At 36.4% G+C, this 20,123-nt stretch overlaps 1 protein-coding gene across 3 annotated transcripts in view; it reads left to right on the top strand.

Annotated features, from left to right (window-relative positions):
- Nucleotides 1-20,123, top strand: part of INVS (inversin) — a 164,428-nt gene that overhangs the window by 88,955 nt on the left and 55,350 nt on the right. For all 3 annotated transcript variants that reach the window (XM_023545097.2, XM_003407840.4, XM_023545096.2), the window contains exons 5-11: nt 1,606-1,773; nt 4,342-4,522; nt 7,337-7,446; nt 9,457-9,628; nt 12,815-12,970; nt 14,487-14,716; nt 18,467-18,573. In XM_023545097.2, the coding sequence (XP_023400865.1) occupies nt 1,606-1,773; nt 4,342-4,522; nt 7,337-7,446; nt 9,457-9,628; nt 12,815-12,970; nt 14,487-14,716; nt 18,467-18,573 (1,124 nt within the window). The remainder of the gene's footprint in view (nt 1-1,605; nt 1,774-4,341; nt 4,523-7,336; nt 7,447-9,456; nt 9,629-12,814; nt 12,971-14,486; nt 14,717-18,466; nt 18,574-20,123) is intronic.

Genomic DNA, 20,123 nt, shown 5'->3' with positions numbered 1-20,123 from the left:
GTTCTGCAGTTGTAAATAAACAAAAAAAAAATGAGTTGTTGGGCAACATCTAGGTCAATTGACATAACATAGTTCATAAAGAAAATCTTTTACATCCTACTGTGGTGAGTAGCGTCTGGGGTCTTAAAAGCTTGTGAGCAGTCCTCTAAGATCCATCTATCGGTCCCAGCACATTCAGACCAAAGGACAATGAAGAAAACCAAAGACACAAGGAAAATATTAGTCCAGAGGACTAATGGACCAAATGAACCACAGCCTTCACCAGCCTGAGCCCAAAAGAACTAGATGGAGCTGGGCTACCACCACCGACTGCACTGACAGGAATTACAATAGAGGGTCCCGAGCAGAGCGGGAAAAAAATGTAGAACAAAGTTCAAGTTCACAACAAAAAGACCAGACTTACTGGTCTGACAGAGACTGGAGGAACCTCAAAGACTATGGTCCCTGACACCCTGCTAACTCAGAACTGAAGCCACTCCTGAAGTCCACCTTTCAGCCAAGGATTGGACAATAATGCACATGACGAATGTACTTCTTTGATCAATCAAAGTATGGGAGACCAAATGGACAACACCTGCCTGAAAGCAAAGACAAGAAAGCAGGAAGGGACAGGAAAACTGAATGAATGGACACTGAGAACCCAGGGTAGAAAGGGAAAGGGGGAGAGTGCTGACACATTGCAGGGATTGCAACTAATCACAGAACAATTTGTGTATAAAATTTTTTGTGAAAAAAAAAAAGTAATGAGTTAAATAGTGAATCTTTGTATAAAATGCCTATAGGCACCCTTTGAATGAATACCACATATATCAATATTTTAAGTTTTTAATGTGAAAAATGAGTTTGCTTCCTGCTTATTAAATTACCTAATTCTAGATTGGCTTGAAGGATAATGTATATCTAGACAGTTTATTTTTTTCTTAATAACTCTGCTATTATGGTAACCAGCCTTATAGAGGTATATTGGTGAGAATGGAACAAGAGATTTTAAAACAATTTCGACAAGTTCAGGATGTTCATTTTTAACTTTAAAATAAAGCAAGTGCTATTATATATTCAAAATGTATCTTTTCATCAGTTGCCAGGTCTAACAAGCTATCCTGTAAAATTATAGTTAAATTTAAATTTACCTTTTGATACAAGGGAATGGACTCCAGATCCTCATCTTTTTTATAGATATAAAATTCAAAACATTCTATCAAATTCTTAAGGTGCTTGATGATAACCAGGTATGCTCATCGCTTATTTTTAAATTATGGGACTGCTTTTCTTTTTCTCAGTATTATCACTTATTATTACCTGATGACCTAAATACTTGTCATGATTAAGAAGTCAGATCCTGGAGTCAGACTGCTTGGATTAAAATCTTAATTTGGCCACTTACTACCTTTATGTCCTTGGGCAGGTTACTTTTCTTCTTTGTGCCTCAGTTTCCTCAGCAATTACATGCAAATTAAGATTACTTATCTCCCAGAGATGTCATGATTACTACAGAGAAAGAATATATAAAACTTATAACAGTGGTTGTCCTATAATCCAGAGTTTAGGAAATGTTAGTTGTTACTGTTGTCATTGTTATTTTTTGAGCACTTCTCAATTTTGCAGCAAACAGCTCTGCATTGGAGTGCCTACTACAATAACCCTGAGCATGTAAAGCTGCTTATCAAGCATGATTCCAACATTGGAATTCCTGATGTCGAAGGCAAGATTCCACTTCACTGGGCAGCCAATCACAAAGATCCAAGCGCTGTTCATACAGTGAGATGCATCCTGGTGAGTACAATGGTGCCGTTATACCTATATGACCTTTTAAAAAAATACTTTTATTATGAAATATCCAATATATATGAAAACATATGTATGACATACGTGCAAATTATGAAGCAAAGGAATACAACAAACGTGTAACCTATTACCCAAGAAACAGAACATTTTTAATACCACTATTTAAGACCTCATGGAAATTTTTTATGTGATAATTTTCAAATGCACTGTCTCCCTCTCTGCCACACCCATTCCTGTCTTCCATCAATTACTATCCTGAATTTAAATTATCATTCCCTGGCTTTATTTTATACTTATTTTTATTAGATGGTCAGTAGATACAAGTGAATATTTGTAAAGTACATATAAGATATAAAGAATAAGGAAACAACAAATACTCGTGTACTCACCACCGAGTTAAAGTACCATCACCTTCGAAGTCCCCTAAGTGTGGTACCTCCCAATACTATTCTGTTCCTCTTGTCTAAGAGGCAACCACTGTCTTAGTCATCTAGTGTTGCTATAACCGAAATACTGCAAGTAGATGGCTTTAACAAACAGAAGCTTATTTTCTCACCGTCTAGGAAGCTAGAAGTTCAAATTCCAGGTGCCAGCTCCAGGGAAAGGCTTTCTCCGTCTGTCGACCCTGGGGTAAAGTCATTGCCATCAATCTTTCCTGGTTGAGGAGCTTCTCAGTGCAGGGACCCCGGGTCCAAAGCACGCACTATTCTCCTGGCTCTTGTTTCTTGGTGGTATAAGGTCCCCCTGTTTCTCCGCTTGCTTCTCTCTTTCATATCTCAAAAGAGGTTGACTTAAAATAGAACCTAATCTTGTAGATTGAGCCTTGCCTCATTAATATAACTGCCACTAATCCCACCTCATTAACATCATAGAGGTGGGGTTAACAACACATAGGAAAATCACATCAGATAACAAAATGGTGGACAAATGACACAATACTGAGAATTATGCACTAACTGAGTTGACACATATTTTTGGGAGACACAATTCAATCCATAATAACCACCATCTTCAATTCTGTGTTTATCATTCCACTGATGTTTTTATAGTTTTACCGCATATGCTTGTATCCTTAATCCAGTATATTTTTTAGTCTTTAAGGTTTTGTACTTTATGTAAACGGAATTATATGGTATATATATTTTTTGCAGCTTACTTTTCTTGTTTAACATTATGCTGATGATTTTATCTGTGTTGCTATGTACAGCTGTAATATGTTAATTTTCACAGTTACATAGCATTCCAGTTTATGAATAAATCACACATTATTCATTCTGTTATTGATGAACATTTAGACTGTTTCCATTTTTTTGCTATTACAATCACTTCAAACATTTTTTAACATATCTAGGGTATATATTTAGGAGCCTTGGTGGTGCGGTGGTTGAGCGCTCAGCTGCTAACCGAAAGATCAGTGGTTCAAACCAATCAGCCGCTCCAGGGGGGTAAGATGTGGCAGTCTGCTTCCGTAAAGATATACAGCCTGGGAAACTCTGTGGGGCAGTTCTACTCTGTCTATAGGGTCGCTATGGGTCAGAATCGACTTGACGGCAGTGGGGTTAGAGTATATATTTAACTGGTTACTGTAGGTGTGTAGAAATGCAGTTGATATTTATGTGCGTTGATTGTATATCTAAGCAACTTCTAAACTCTCTTATAGCTTCTTAATATATATCAGATTTGTTGAAGTTTTCTTATCACTCCTTCCCAATTTCCAACTTATGTGGAATATTTAGTTCTATTTACTTTTTAACATACAAATTAGAATTTCAAAATATTAATTTGTTTATAGAATGATTATTTTTACTTACATGTTAACTAATTTCTCTACTTTGCATTCCTTCTTGAATCTCAAATTTTTCTTCTAGAGTTATTATCTTACCTCCTGAAGTATATTCCTTAGAACTTCCTTTAGAGTATACCTATTGACGGTAAACTCTGTTTTTCATTGGTAAAAATACCTGTATTTCAACCCTGCTCTTGAAAAACATGCTGCTTTCTTTGTTGCTCTTGAGGAGTCTAATTGTTAGCCCTTTATAGATCATATGCCTTTTCTCTCTGGCTACTTTAAAACTCTTCTCTTTGTTTGGCATTCTACAGTTTTACTACAGTATGTCTAGGTATGTGTGTGTGGGTTTTTTTAATCCTGTTTGTTATACATTCCGATTATCAGATCTCAGTTCTGGAAAATGTGTAACTATCATCTCTTGCCTTCTCCCTCATTCTTTCTGCTCTCTCCTTTGGGGTCTCCAATTATGCATTTTATCCTCCATGCCCCTTAATTTCTCTTTTATATTTCCATCTCCTTGTTTCTCTCTGCTACATTCTGAGTAATTACTTCAGACCTGTCTTTCAGTTTACTAGTTCTTTCTTCAGCTGATTCAAATCCGTTATTTATCCTAACCATTGGGTCTTTATTTTAGTGATTACATTTTTCATTTTTTACTTGTACGGAGAAAGAATGTAGAAGTTTTATTTAGAAAATTGCTTAGTTTATACTTTTGTCAAATGTGATTTATTGAGGATCCATTTGTGTCTCTGGTTCCTTAAAAATAGGATGCTGCTCCTACGGAGTCTTTACTGAACTGGCAAGACTATGAGGGTCGAACACCTCTTCACTTTGCAGTCGCCGATGGGAATGTGACAGTGGTTGATGTCTTGACCTCCTATGAAAGCTGCAATATAACGTCTTATGATAACTTATTTAGAACCCCACTTCACTGGGCAGCTTTACTAGGTGAGTTGAATGTCAGTCAAGGATCAACAGTAGGAGGAAATGTGTGAGTATAGGAAAGTTTCTCTGCTTTCCCTTCCCCTCTTGCCTCCTACCTCCTATTTAATTGCTTTAATTTCTAATTGATATGTGGAATTACTTTATACCTAAATCCCTCTATTATATGTTTAAATTTTAGTAATATAAATTTATCCTCTATTATATACTCATTTTAATTTCACCATCGTGCCTTAACTTTTAATTTTTATTATAAAATCAGTGCATACTCATTAACCAAATGTAAATGTAAGATAATCATCTTTTCACATTCAGTGCCTTTATTTTTTGGAAGATGGGATTTTAAATTTCTATTTATGCTAATATCATGATATTTGATTTCTTTTTCCTCGTATTTTCCTGTCTGCATCTTACTTACCCTTTTTGGGGGTCACTTTTGTAGATGATTGTAGGTGTCTGTAGGTGCCTTGATTTTCTTTAGGGGAAGGGCCCAGCTGAGAGTCTCTCTCTTTCAGTGTGGGAGTTTTACCCATTAATATTACAGGCACTGTTATACATAATTTGGTCTCTCTCTCTTTTTGCTATTCTGTTCTCTGCGGATTATTTGTGTTTTCAATTTTTTCTTAATTTTTTGTTTGTTTTTCCCGTTTTCCTTTTTTTTCTGCCTCTTGGTATATGGACTATGTTTGTTGTTTTAAATTATTTTAGGTTGAAAAGGGTGTTTAAATTCTATTAGTGTCTAGTTTTAAATTTATCAAAAACTTTCCTAAACCTGAGTCAGAGTCAAGAGCGAACTGAACCTGTTGATTGCTACCTACTTAAGGGAAGGAATTTAGCACACTTTTACTTGTCACCCCTTTACTGTTTGTTAATATAATCTAGGAGTCCCTGAGTGGCTCAAACAGTTAAGCACTCCACTACTAGCAGAAAGGTTGGAGGTTTGAACCCACCCAGAGGCTCCTCAGAAGACAGGCCTGGTGATCTACTTCAGAAAGATCACTGCTTTGAAAACCCTCTGGAGTAGTTCTACTCTACTGTGTGCACAGGGGTTGCCATGAATTAGAATCAACTGGATGGCAACTAACAAGAATAGCAATATGATCTGAGACTTTGCTCAATTATTATTGGTCTTAGTTTTAAGTTATACATTGTCTCTTTTGAAAATGATTTTCACATTTGCATTCAGTTTTATAATCAAATTCATAATTATTATTTAGACTTCATTGCAGTACACACCTTCATTCCTTTTCCTTTGTGTTCTGGGAGAGCTTCTCAAATTTGTCTCCACATCACTAAATTGACTTTTTGTTCTATAAATTCTGCTTTCTTTCTGCCTGCCATGTAGATTGTAATTTAGATTTCTCTTATCCATATTTATTTTGTCTCATCTTATTTCACTTTCACCACCTTCCATTACCCTTTCATTTCAGCCTGTTATCTTCTTAGGACATTTTATTTCTCTTTAATCGAGGCGATCTCTTTTTACACTAAGTTGAGGATGCCAGTTCCCTGAAATTTTCTTCTGGACCTTTCTCTAGATCATTTTCAGAGGTATGCTTTTCCTCTTCGTCTTTCTGGTGCTGTTTCATTTGCCTTGTCCAATAGTACGTTTTCATGTAGCCTTTGCCGAATTTTTCTCTTTATTCCTCAAACAAAATGAGACGTGTTTATATTAACTATCTGGCAAAGACTGCTTTTGATAGTACTTTTATCCATTTGTAATATGGAGAACTCCATCCCAAATCACAGCTGGAGAGCAGGTAGATTAGCTAACTCCCACTCAAGTTCCTTTTTTCTGCCTGGTTTTCACAGTGTGTCCTTGCTCTGCTAATGTGGCATTTTCTTCATCGTCTGGTTCCCCAATGTACTGAAGCAATAAAAACCAAAAAATCCTGTTATAATCAAGTTGATTCCAGCTCATAGTGACCCTATAGGACAGTAGAACTGTCCCAAAGGTTTTCCAAGGCCGTAAAGCTTTATGGAAGCAGACTGCCACATCTCTCCTGTGGAGTGACTGGTGGGTTCAAACTGCCAACCTTTTGGTTAGCAGCTGAGCACTTAACCACTGCACCACAAGCGCTCTTGCTGAAGTGATAGAGTGTGTAAAATTCAAGTTTTCATTATATACCATTACTGGTTTTTTTTTAATTCTTTGATCTTTTGTACAGTCCTTCACTCGTGGGGGCCATGTCCTCCAGAACGCATTGCAGAGTACTGTCCCTACTACCATCTCATCATTCCTGCCCACTTGTTTTCTGGGATTTGAAATCTCTGCCTAGATGTTAAAAGATTTGGGGAGAGAGGTTAAAGAGGATGGATAAGAGGACTCAGAGATAAAAAAACATTGTATTATTGTCCACCTTACAGAGCAGCACCTGAATGGTAGAAGAAAACAGCTGTGCAATTCTGATTAGCTGGTCAATGGAGCCTCTAGAGTAGGAATAGAGATGGCTGAGAGGGGCTGGCTTCTAAAGCTCCCCCCCTCCTTTGATACAGGCAATTCTATAAAGTAAAGCCAGGGTATGCAATGAGTTGCTACCTAATACAGGTTTTTTCCCTTCTCAATCTGACGATTATAATTAATGTCATTTCCTTCTTGATTGAAGCATTAAATTTTTCATGCTGTGAGTTTTCACCTTTGTTTTGTTATAGCATTTTAGTGAGACGTTAGAATAGGCTGCATTGGGGGTTATTACTCAAAAACCATTTCGAATAATGAATTATGTGCAAGTGATGTTTCTAATCCCATTCCTTTAAGTAGATTATAAATTTATTAACTTTTTTTGTAGGTGATAACTATCTTGTTATATTTGCTTTCAGGTCATGCACAGATTGTCCATCTCCTTTTAGAAAGAAACAAGTCTGGAACCATTCCATCTGACAGCCAAGGAGCAACACCCTTGCACTATGCAGCTCAAAGTAATTTTGCTGTAAGTAAAATGCATCAAATATCTTTTTTCTTAATTAAATTTTTCATTTCGATATAATTGTAGATTCATATGAAGTTGTAAGAAATGATACAGAGATTGTATATACCCTTCACACAGTTTCCACCAGTAAGTAACATTTTGTGACTCTGTAGTACTATATCACAAATGGGAAATTGACATTATTTAATAATTGACTTATTTAAATTTCATCTGTTTTATGTGCACTCATTTGTGTGTGTTTGTGTGCAATTATCTGTTAACGACTGTTCACACCGTTAACTGTGGTGCAAGTGATCATCTGAGTTATTGTGAAGTTGTTAGTCATGTAATGTTTGATGTAGGTTTTATTTTAATGTTCAGTGTAACTTTTTGCTTTACTGTAAACATGCTTTATTTTTGTTACTTTTATAAGCACTGAGGATGTTTTAGTGTTCAGAAATCTGTAATTGTCCTGAAGGCAGTGAGGCAAGGCTTTGGAATTAAACAGATCTTGACTGGAATCCTGACTGTGCTGCTTGCTACCTGTGTGACTTTGCACAAGTTTCTTAACCTCACCAAGTCTTAGTTTCTTTGTATGTTAAATGAAGATAATTATACTCTTCCCTTCAGGATTGTTGTAGGGATTAGAGAAGATTTATGACAAGTGCCTAGTATAGGCCTTGGCAGAAAGCAAGTACTCAAGAAATAGAATGTATTAGTGTTATTACTATTTATTACTAATTATTTATTTATTGCTAATAATTGTTATAATACGCATCTAAGAAATCAACAATATGAGTTATTGACGAGTATTATTAGTAATTCTTTCCTTACAGCCCTTTGTAGTTTACAAAGCACTTTTTCATCCATTATGTCACTCAGTCTGCCCAACATGATAGTGCCTAGGCTGAATCAGCTTTCTGAATATGAATATGAATTCTAATAGCATCTGACTTAATTTTAATGGGGAATATTCACAATTTTTTTAATTGTCTCTTTCCTTAAAGGCTCACAAACTTTTAGGAAGATTGTAGAAATTTTTGCTTGAGTGGGAGGTAGAATAGTTTCAGAAAAAAAAAAAATTCTGGAGGCTGTGAGCTGGCAAAAAACGTGCAAAATATTTACTATCGATATTTTAGAGCACGAAGAAATTCAAAGGCTTATCTAATCCAGTGCCTCATTTCAGAAATTAGGAAACTGAAAGTCAAGGTCCTAATTTTTATAAAAATGCGTAGGAGAAGGACCTTGAATATAGGAATTGCTGAGTAAATATTTGTTGAAGTAAATTAAACACTGTATTTCTCAGTAATGATAGTCATTCATTAAATGCATTAACCATTTTTTTTAATTATAGTAACAAAACACACAGCAAGAGGATATATTTACTTTTGCAGTAGGCATGCCTGGGTCTATGTGTCTGTGCGTGTAAAATGTCCAGGAAAAGCTACATTTTAATGTTGGTCATGACACTAAATACTTCTGAGCATTTTGTCACTTCATCCCTCTAACAGTGACCTACAAGGTTTTAAACCTGATTAAGGATGATCATTCTCAATTATGAAACGTTGAATGAAGGAATTAGGTTATGTTTTTAAGTGCTTTAGAAATCAGGGCTTTGAACTGATTTGTTCCAGTTTGAACCCCTGATGAGAATTTGCATTTCCAGCCCAGATATAATGAATCAGAATCTAAATTTTAAGAAGATCTCAAGATGATTCTTATGTATAACTTCCAGGGAACTTGTTAGAAATGCAAATTCTCAGCAGGCGTTCAAATAGGACCGAACCAGTTCAAAGCCCTGGTGGAAACTCACACTAATATGTAAGGACAAAGGATTGTTATTTTTGATATTTAATAGTTAATTTTAATGGAAATTATCATTTTGTTATTCATGAAAAGATAATTTCATTTGATTCAAAAGCAAGAAGAAAATACTTTGCTTCTAAGTGGAAGTCACATATGATCGTGGCTTTGTTGACATAGAAAATGGTATTCCTTTATCTCAATATTTTAAATGAGGTTTTCTTACAGGAAACAGTTAACGTGTTTTTAAAGCATCCTTCAGTGAAGGATGATTCAGACCTGGAAGGAAGAACATCCTTTATGTGGGCTGCTGGGAAGGGCAGTGATGATGTCCTTCGGACTATGCTGAGTTTGAAATCTGACATCGATATTAACATGGCAGACAAATACGGAGGTACAGGTAAGAACTGGTAGGAATATTCAGTTTGCATTTGTTTATGTTCCAAAGCGTAGATGGTACCGTAAAACTTGTAGAAATAGTAACTTGAAATTATTGTTTTTTTTAATCTAGTATTGTTTGACTTTCATCTTCACTTTACAAGTCTGAGTTTGCCAAGATCAGCCCAAAGGCTTTATTTCTTCCAAGTATTATGACTGAAATTAGCACATGTTTCTACCAGGAGAATGATGGCATTTGGTTTAAAATCCTAGTTGCTCCTCAGACATGATTTTGGGAACTCTTCTGATCGTTTAAGTTTGTGTAAAAAAGCATAAATCTGTACTTTAAAACTATGCATATTTAGCAGTTATTAATTATATTTTCAAAAATTTGTCATTATATGTTAAATAATTGCAGACATCTAAGTATATTCTCACCAGCCTCATTCACTATGCTCTTTAAAAATGCTCTTTACTAGGGTTTAAATAGCATTAACCCATACTGACTCTCCCATTTTAGAGATAGCTTCCCATGACACTAGAAGCTTCAAGGCTTCAAGTCAGCGTTGTATCCAAAACTGTTAACTAAATGCTTCTTTTAATCTCTTTTTCTAATTAAAAAAAAAAAAGAGACCTTTAACTATGTGTTGGGTAATAAGAGAGTTGCAAGTTTTTTTAGCGTTCACTGCCACCTTAGAGGTCCCATCCCTGTGGAATGTGTGTATCCTAATTACAAATCAGAAAGAGAAAGAAAAATTGTACAACAGCACAATGAACACTGAGCAGAATAAAAATTGTATGATGAGCTTCTCAACTTTTTTTTCCTTCTTTCTTTCTTTCTTTCTTTTTTTTGTAACATACTAGAGCTACTTGCACCTCCCTGTTATCCTGGATAAGATCTTTTTTGGCTGCTAAAACTATTGATATAGCACTGGGAGGGAGTGTGGTTTGCTATACCTAATAATCTCCCTTCCTATACCTAGACCACCACATACTCTAAATGATTGAAAAGGAGTTTTTAAGCGATACCAATTTTTTAAATAATTTTTATTGTGCTTTAAGTGAAAGTTTCAAATCAAGTCAGTCTCTCACACAAAAACTTATATACACCTTGCTAAACCAAAAAAAAAAAACAAACCAAACCCACTGCCATCAAGTCAATTCCAACTCATAGCGACCCTATACACACTCCCAATTACTCTCGCCCTAATGAGACAGCACGCTCTCTCCCTCCGCTCTCTTTTCGTGTCCATTTCATGAGCTTCTAACCCCCTCTACCCTCTCATCTCCCCTCCAGGCGGGAGATGCCAATATAGTCTCAAGTGTCCACCTGATCTAAGAAGTTCACTCCTCACCAGCATCCCTCTCCATCCCATTGTCCAGCCCAATCCATGTCTGAAGAGTTGGCTTGGGGAATAGTTCCTGTCCTGGGCCAACAGAAGGACTGGGGGCCATGACCACCAGGGTCCTTCTAGTCTCGGTCAGACCATTAAGTCAGGTCTTTTCATGAGAATTTGGGGTCTGCATCCCACTGTTCTCCTGCTCCCTCAGGGGTTCTCTGTTGTGTTCCCTGTCAGGGCAGTTATCAGTTGTAGCTGGGCACCATCTAGTTCTTCTGGTCTCAGGATGATGTAGTCTCTGGTTCATGTAGCCCTTTCTGTCTCTTGGGCTCGCAATTGCCTTGTGTCCTTGGTATTCTTCATTCCCCTTTGCTCCAGGTGGGTTGAGACCAATTGATGTACCTTAGATGGCTGCTTGCTAGCGTTTAAGACTCCAGATGCCACTCTTCAAAGTGGAATGCAGAATGTTTTCTTAATAGATTTTATTATGCCAGTTGACTTAGATGACCCCTGAAATCATGGTCCCCAAACCCCTGCCCCTGCTACACTGGCCTTCGAAGCATTCAGTTTATTCAGGAAAGTTCTTTTAAGCAATACCAATTTTATGATAAAAGCATTAACGTTCAAAACTATTTCATTATCAAAGCTTCACAGTAGACCTTAAGTTTCTTTAGGAGCATAGTGCAGACACGTAGAACATTGAGTTTATAAATGGTCGGAACATTTAATTTTTTTCTTTTTAAATCAAACTGCCATTAGTATGCAGTCTTTCACTTTATCACTAGCCTTGCTTTTAGTTTAATTTTTTCAGGTATTTTAGTGAAGTGTTGGTGAGGATACTTGCATATCTTTCCAGTATGCACCAGGATTGGTGTTCAGACCATAAATCTTACCTGTTTTGTTCCCTGCTGAATTCCAAGCATTAAAATAGTACCCACCCCGTAGTAGGTTCTCAACAAATTCCCAGGAACCTGCATTTTTATGGGCAGATCAGGTCTATGGATCACCCATTATGAAAGAAACACCAAGTTTTATAGAGCCATAATACTTAGAAGGAATTGGCTCAGGCCTTTAGACTGTTACCCTGGCAAATTCAAACCTGCAGAATGATGGGGCAGTTCTACTCTGTCACATGAGATCTTTATAAGTCAAAATTCAACTCAACAGCACCTAACAACAGCAGCAGAAAAACATAGGCAGGGGTCGGTATAATGTAAAAAACACTGACAGTCAAAATTACTTTTTAAAACCCCTTAGGTAGACACCAGAGAGGAGACCACATTCCATCTCTCAGTTTTTTCTCCAATGGTGAAATGAGTTTCCGTTTCTTAAATTGAGCCTTAAAGAAGTAGCTGGCTTGCATTTGGAGCAATATTGTATGAAAAATACACTCAATACACCAAGATGCACACACGTTCCGTACCACCAAGGTGATAGCATGAGTAACCAAGTGAAGGAGCAGCAGATTGAAGCTTTTAGCCACGTGACTGCTCACTGAGTGGAATGGTAGGCAAAACTGCCTGCACAGTTTAAATCATTTATCTCTGTCATTATTTTCTTCTCTTGCTCTCTTAGAAAGAGGAAAAGATAAGAAAGTAGTAACTGAGAAGAGGACACCATTTCAGAACATCAAGAAAACAGTGAGATGAGAAAAGTAAAAAGGAAAGGAAGAAAGTATGAGGGATACAAATGAGTAGGAAGGAAACAAGTAATCTATAAAGGTGAAAAATAAAGTAGAAAATCTTGAAGACTGAATTGCATTTATCCAAGATAATGGGCAAATCAAAAGAGGAAAAGATACATAATTAGAACAATAAAAAGACAAAGTTGTTATTAACGAATTTGTCTTTATTTTGTTTCCTTTTTAGCTTTGCATGCTGCTGCCCTTTCTGGCCATGTAAGTACCGTGAAGCTATTACTGGAAAACAGTGCTCAAGTAGATGCTACTGATGTCATGAAACATACTCCACTTTTCCGAGCCTGCGAGATGGGACACAAAGAAGTGATTCAGACACTTATTAAAGGTTAGTTATTAAGAGTGCTCCTCACAAAAAGACCATACTTAATGGTCTGACTGAGACTAGAGGAATCCCGGCGGTCATGGTCCCCAAACCTTCTGTTGGCCCAGGACAGGAACCATTCCCGAAGACAACTCATCAGACGTGGAAGGGACTGGACAGTGGGTAGGAGAGAGATGCTGACAAAGAGTGAGCTATTTGTATCAGGTGGACACTTGAGACTGTGTTGGCATCTCCTGTCTGGAGGGAGGAGGGGAGGATAGAGAGAGTTGGAAGCTGGCAAAATTGTCACGAAAGGAGAGACTGGAAGGGCTGACTCATTAGGGGGAGAGCAAGTGGGAGTACGGAGTAAGGTGTATATAAACTTATATGTGACAGTTTGACTTGATTTGTAAACGTTCACTTAAAGATCAATAAAAGTTAATAAAAAAAAAAAAAAGAGTGCTGCTAATAAGTCACTCTCAAAATGGAAGCATTCTTGCAAGCTCAGTTTAAAATAAAACTTTACACATCAGAGAGGCCACATGGGTAATGGGACAGAAAAAAAAAAAAACCCATTGCCGTCAAGCCGATTCCGACACACAGCGACCCTATAGGGCAGAATAGAACGAACGCTTTACTACTGTACCCACCAGGGCTCCAGTAGGACATGAGGAAATGCTGGTTTTACTCCTAGCTCCACCTATTGATAGTTGTTTGATTTTGGAAAAGTCACTTCACCTCTCTGATTCTCAGTTTCATTTTATATAAAAGGAGAATGATTCATACCCTGAACAACTCATAGACTTGTTATAAAATCTGAAATAGATAATATGTGTGAAAGTATTTTGCTAACTGTTCTAGACCTATTGTTATATTTTTTGACTTCTATCCTGTTTTTTTAATTTTGTTTTATTGTGGTAAAATATATATAACATAAAATTTGCCATTTTAACCTTTTTTAAATGTATAGTTCACTGGCATTAATTACATTCACAATGTTGTGCAGCCATCACCACCGTCTATTTCCAAAACTTCTCCATCGCCCCAGACAGAAACTCTGTACCTCTTTAAACAATAACTCCCCATTCTCCCGACGCCCCAACCCCTGCTAACCTATAATCTACTTTCTGTTTCTAAAAAGTTGCCCATTATAGATAATTCGCATAATCGAATTCATACAGTTCTTATCCTTTGGTCTGGCTTATTTCACTCAGCATGATGTTTTCAAGGTTCATCCATGTTGTAGTAGAACTTCATTCCTTTTTATGGTTGAATAATATTCCATTATGTGTATATACCACACTTTGTCCATTGATTTGCTGATGGGCATTTATTGTTTCCACCTTTTGGCTGTTATTTACATTGCTCCAGTGAACAATGGTGTGCAAGTATGTATTTGAGACTCTGCTTTTGAGTACGTTATATCTAGAAGTGAAATTGCTGGGTCATAGGGTGTTTAACTTTCTGAGGAATGATTTCTGTTATTTTTTTACAATTGCTCTATATATTAGATGTTTTCATTATATTGTTGCTTTTCCAGGTGGAGCAAGGGTAGATCTAGTTGACCAAGATGGACATTCTCTTCTACATTGGGCAGCACTGGGAGGAAACGCCGACGTTTGCCAGATATTGATAGAAAATAAAATCAATCCAAATGTGCAAGATTATGCAGGAAGAACCCCCTTGCAGTGTGCTGCATATGGGGGCTATATCAACTGCATGGCAGTACTCATGGAAAATAATGCAGACCCTAACATTCAAGACAAAGAGGTAGAAATCGATTATGTTTTCTCAGAGTGTTTAGAGTATTTCTTCTTTGTTGTAAAACAGCAGTTTACTAAATGGTTATCCAAAAATCCATCTCTTAGTCATAAATGATTTTTGTTTGTCCATGATCATCTCATGCAGTCATTTATATCCATATGTAATTTAATATAGTTACAATACAGAATGGCAATATCTTCATACTTTTATAAAACTATAAAATACATATACAGGGCATATGTATACAGGGCATAGTTATGTGTGTGTGTATATATATATACATATACATACACATATAAATGTGATTTTTCAAACATGTTTTGTCCACTTCACATTGTCAACATTTTCCCAATTGGTATATACTCTTTTTCATAAACATGAATACTTAATATTCCAAAGTCCTAAGAGCTTTATATGTAATAACTCATTTACTCCTCGCCAAAACCAAAACCAAACCCAGTGCTGTCGAGTCGATTCCCACTCACAGCAGCAGCCCTGTAATATAGTTATTATTACTCCCATTTTACTGATGAGGAAATTGATGCTTATGAAGACTAAGTAATTTGTCTAAGGTGGTATTTACTAGGTTGAGGAGCCAGTATCCAAATTATGCCTTTAACCCAAATTTTTAGAATTAAATAAGTAACTCCCTATTTTTAAAGCTTTATTATTATTATAGAATGTTATATTAATCATCTCTATGAGTTGGAATTGACTCAACAGCACTGGGTTTTTTTTTTTTTTTTTTTTTTTTGGTTTTACCTGTGTAACTTTTGGGGGGATTATTTCCTTATATTATTGAATTAAAGTAACAAATGGTATTTATCCGATTAGGCTATGATATATACTGCTGAACTGATTTCTAAAAGATTCGAGTTAATCTGTACTTTCCCCAGTTATGTAGGAATGTATTATTTCCTCTCAGTTTAGCCAGTATTATTATTATTGCTATTTTAATTACTTTAACTTTTTAAAAATACTAGCATGTTTGATCTCCAAATCATTAGCACCACCCAGGGACCTCATTCAACAAATATTTATCAAGAATTTTATTAAATATGAAAGTAACATAGTGAAAAATATCTCTGATATGGTCCTGTCCTCACAGAAATTAGGGCTGCATCTTTTATAGTTTGTAAGCCAAACCAAACCTCTTGCCATTGAGTTAGTTGCAACTCACAGCAACCTCACTGGTACAGAGTAAAGCTGAGCTGCATAGGGTTTTCGGTTTTCTTGGCTGTAATCTTTATGGAAGCAGATCACCAGGCTTTTTTTCCACAGCCATGCTGGGTGTGTTCGAACCACCAACCTTTTGGTAAGTAGCCAAGAGCAAACCATTCATACCACCCAGGGACCTTTATAGTCTGTGGTGGCTTTTATATGTCACCATTTGCAAGTTTCTTACATAAGTAATATATTAAGCTATTTTCCAGTTCTCAGTTCTTCTGTGTATTCTTTTGAATTATCTATATAAGCAATCATGTCTTTTGTGAATAATGAAATTTTGATTTCTTCCTTTCCAATTCTTATGCCTTTCATTTCTTTGTTTTGCCTTATTGCATTAGCTAGGACCTACAATGCAATGTTAAATAGTATTGGTGATAGCTGACACCCTTAATTCATTCTCAACTTCAAGGGGAAAGCTTTTAATATTTCACCACTCAGTGTGATGTTTGCTATAAAAACCAAAAAACCCATTGCCGTTCAGTGGATTCAAGGTCTTTCTTTTTTCTTAAATGTTTGGAAGAATTCTCTGGTAAAAACATCTGGTTTTAAGGTTTTCTTTGTGCAAAAGTTGTTAATAACTGATTCAGTTCCATTAATAATTAGAAGTCTATTCGGATATTCTAATTATTTTCCTTTCAGCTTTGGTAAGTTTATTTATTTATTTATTTTTTAGGACTTTATCCATTTTATTGAGAATGTCAAATATATTTACGTAAGGTTGGTCATATATCCTCTTATTATCTTTTTTATCTCTGTAGGATCTGTAGTGATTTCCTCTTATTCATTCCATATATTGATAATGCATTTATTTCTCTTCTTGTTTAATTTTCCTTCTTACATACTCATCTTTTGAAGGAACTAACTTGTTGATTTTCTATATTTTTAAGTTTCTTCACTATTTCATTGGTGTCTATCTTTATCATTTCCTGCCATCCACTTTCCTCAGGTTTGACTTGCTATTCTTTATTTAGATTCTTTTGGTGAAAGCTTAAATTGCTGATTTTTCACTATTCTTTTGTAGCATGTTCAATTGAGCATGCTTATTCTAAGCATTGCTTTAAGGACATGCTACAAGTTTTGATAAGTTGTACCATCACTATTATTCAGTTCAAATATTTTCTAATTTCTATTTTGATTTATCCTGACCCATGAACTATTTAGAAGTAGATTGTTTAATTCTCAGGAAGTTGGGCATTTTCTCATCATCTTCTTGTTACTGGTCGTATTAGTTTCCTATTGTTGATTTAACAAATTACCACACACTTTGTGCCTGAAAAGAACTCAAATTTATTATCTTATTGCCCTGCATGTCAGACGTCCAAAATGGATTTCTGTAAAATCAAGGTGTCAGCAGGGCTACATTCCTTCTGGAGGCTCAAAGTGACAGTGTTTCCTTGGCGTTTGCCCATATTCCTTTGCTCATGACTACATTCCTCCATCTGCAAAACCAGCAATGGACTAGTCCAGTCTTTGTCATGTTGTATCATGCTCACCCTCCTACCTCCTCCTTCCCTTATAAGGACCTTTGTGATTACACTGGGCCCACCTAGATAATCCAGGATAATCTCCCCATCTCCAGGTCAGCTGATTGCAATTTTAATTCTATCTGCAACCTTAATTCCCTCTTGCCATATAACATAACATAGTTACAGGTTCCAGGGATTATGACAAGGACGTCTTTGGCGGGAAGAGGGGTACATTATTCTGCCTACCACACAGATTTCTGGGTAAATTTTACTGTCATCAGAAAATAGTTTGAATTCCTCCAATCTTTTGTTGGTATTTTGAAACTTCCTTATGGCCCAGTATGTGACCGATTTTGGAAAGTGTTCCATGTACACTTGAAAAGAGTGCTAATTTGACCTTGTTGGATGCAGCGTTCTATATACGCCACTTAGGTCCAATTCGTTAATTGTGATGTTCAAGTCTTGTATATCTTTACATTCTTTTGTCTGTTTGTTCTATCAACTGCTGTAAAAGATGACATAAAATCTCTGGCTGTGATTATGGATTTGACTATCTCCCCTTTTAGTTTTGTCGATTTTACCTTGTATATTTAGAGGCTATGTTATATTAGGTGCATACAGATGGAAGATTGTGGTATTTTCCCCCTTTGACTCCTTAACATTATGAAATAGCAGTGCTTCACACCTTACTTCTTTATGTTTCATGACATTGAAATTTTTTAAGAATATAGGCTGTGTATTTTATAGAATCTTACTTAGTTTGGGTTTGTCCTATGTTTCCTTGTAATTAAATACAAGTTTTACATTTTTGTTTTGACTATTATGTAATTAATATTGAATAATTCTCAGGTTATCCTGGAGGCATATGATGCCCCTTAAGGTAGTGTTAATTTTGATCACTTGGTTACAGTGCCATCCATTTTTTCCACTGTATACTTTATATTTTTTCTGTTGTAATGAAGCAGTTTGGGGGAGAATTATTCATATTTTTGAGTTAGCAAAAGTAATCATATGTCCAAAAACACTTACTCCAGATGTACTTGATTTTTATTCTTAATTGTAGGGAAGAACAGCTTTGCATTGGTCCTGTAACAATGGATATCTTGATGCCATCAAATTATTACTAGATTTTGCTGCTTTCCCTAATCAGATGGAAAACAATGAAGAGAGGTAAGCTGCTGGTAAAAAAAAAAAAAAAAAAAAAAGTACAAGTTGTTCATCTCACATCTTTTCTGTCAGGTTAGGAAATCTCAAATTTAGATATTGGTTCGGAAATAATAAGCATACTCATAAGGAAAGACTACACTAAGAAATCTTGAACCAGAAGCAAAGAATAAAAGTACATGCAATATTGATTTAGAATATTATATAATGAAATATTATAACTATTAAAAACTTTAGCTGTGACCTAGGGCAAGCTTACTTTTTACTGAGGAGGAAACTTAGACCTTCTGGCTGTGGCTAGCACAAGGTCAAGGCGGTCCTAATTGACCAGGACCAGGAATTCTGTTAGGCCAATGGAATGTGTTTCTTTAGGCAACTGTCTCAGAGAAAATGTATCATTCCTTTCTGGAGCTAAACCCTCATCTTTCCACTTCTTTCAGAACTTTTCTCCTTTAGTTATATCTTCCCTTTATTATCTTCTAATTCTCTTTTTTCCGAAGTTCATCTTCTTTGCCTTCCTTCTCTTGCTGTTTCCACTGCCTCCGTTTCCTCATACTCACCCTTCCTGCCTTTGCAGTCTGGCTTCCATCCTCACCATTGTAATTAAATCTGTGCCAAGGCAGTCACTTAGAAATCCCTGATTGAAAAATCATGTGTTGTACTCTCTGTCCACTCTATTTGAACTCTCTGCTTACCTGATTGTATTGACTTCTCTTCTTTACCATAGTGAAACTATCTTCTCTGAGCTTCTGTGACAGTGTATTTTCCTGATTGTTTTCCAGTTGTGTCTGCTGCTTCTCCATTTCTTCTGGATCCTCTTCCATTCTTTTATTTATTTTTTTATTGTGCTTTCAGTGAAAGTTTACTGAGCAAATTGTTTCTCATTAAACAATTGATACACATTGTTTTGTGACATTGGTTGCCAACCCCGCAACATGTCGACACTCTCCCCTTCTCGACCTTGGTTTCCCCATTTCCATTCATCCAGTTTTCCTCTCCCCTCTTGCCTTCTCATCCTTGCCCCTGGGCTGGTGTGCCCATTTAGTCTTGTACACATGGTCGAACTACATGTATTATTGTTCATTTTATGGGCCTGTCTGATCTTTGGCTGAAGTGTAAACCTCAGAAGTAACTTAAGCACTGAGTTAAAGAAGTGTCTGGGGACCATACTCTCAGGGTTTCTCCAGGCTTTGTCAGACGAGTAAGTTTGGTCTTTTTTTTGTGAGTTAGAATTTTGTTCTACGTTTTTCTCCAGCTCTGTCTGGGACGCTTTATTGGGATCCCTGTCAGAGCAGTTGGTGGTGGTAGGCGGGTACCATTTAGCTGTGCTGGACTCAGTCTGGTGGAAGCTGTGGTAGTTGTGGTCCATTAGTCCTTTGGACTAATCTTTCCTTTGTGTCTTTGGTTTCCTTCACTCTCCTTTGCTCCAGGCAGGGTGGGACCAGTGGAGTATCTTAGATGGCCACTCACAAGCTTTTAAGACCCCAGACACTACTCACCAAAGTAGGATGTAGAACATTTTCCTTATAAAACTATGTTATACCAGTTGAGCTAGA

Source organism: Loxodonta africana, chromosome 9, assembly GCF_030014295.1.
Source record: "Loxodonta africana isolate mLoxAfr1 chromosome 9, mLoxAfr1.hap2, whole genome shotgun sequence".
NCBI lineage: Eukaryota > Metazoa > Chordata > Mammalia > Proboscidea > Elephantidae > Loxodonta > Loxodonta africana.
The sequence above is the reverse complement of the archived record's forward strand: the minus strand, read 5'-3'. Positions and strand labels throughout refer to the sequence as shown.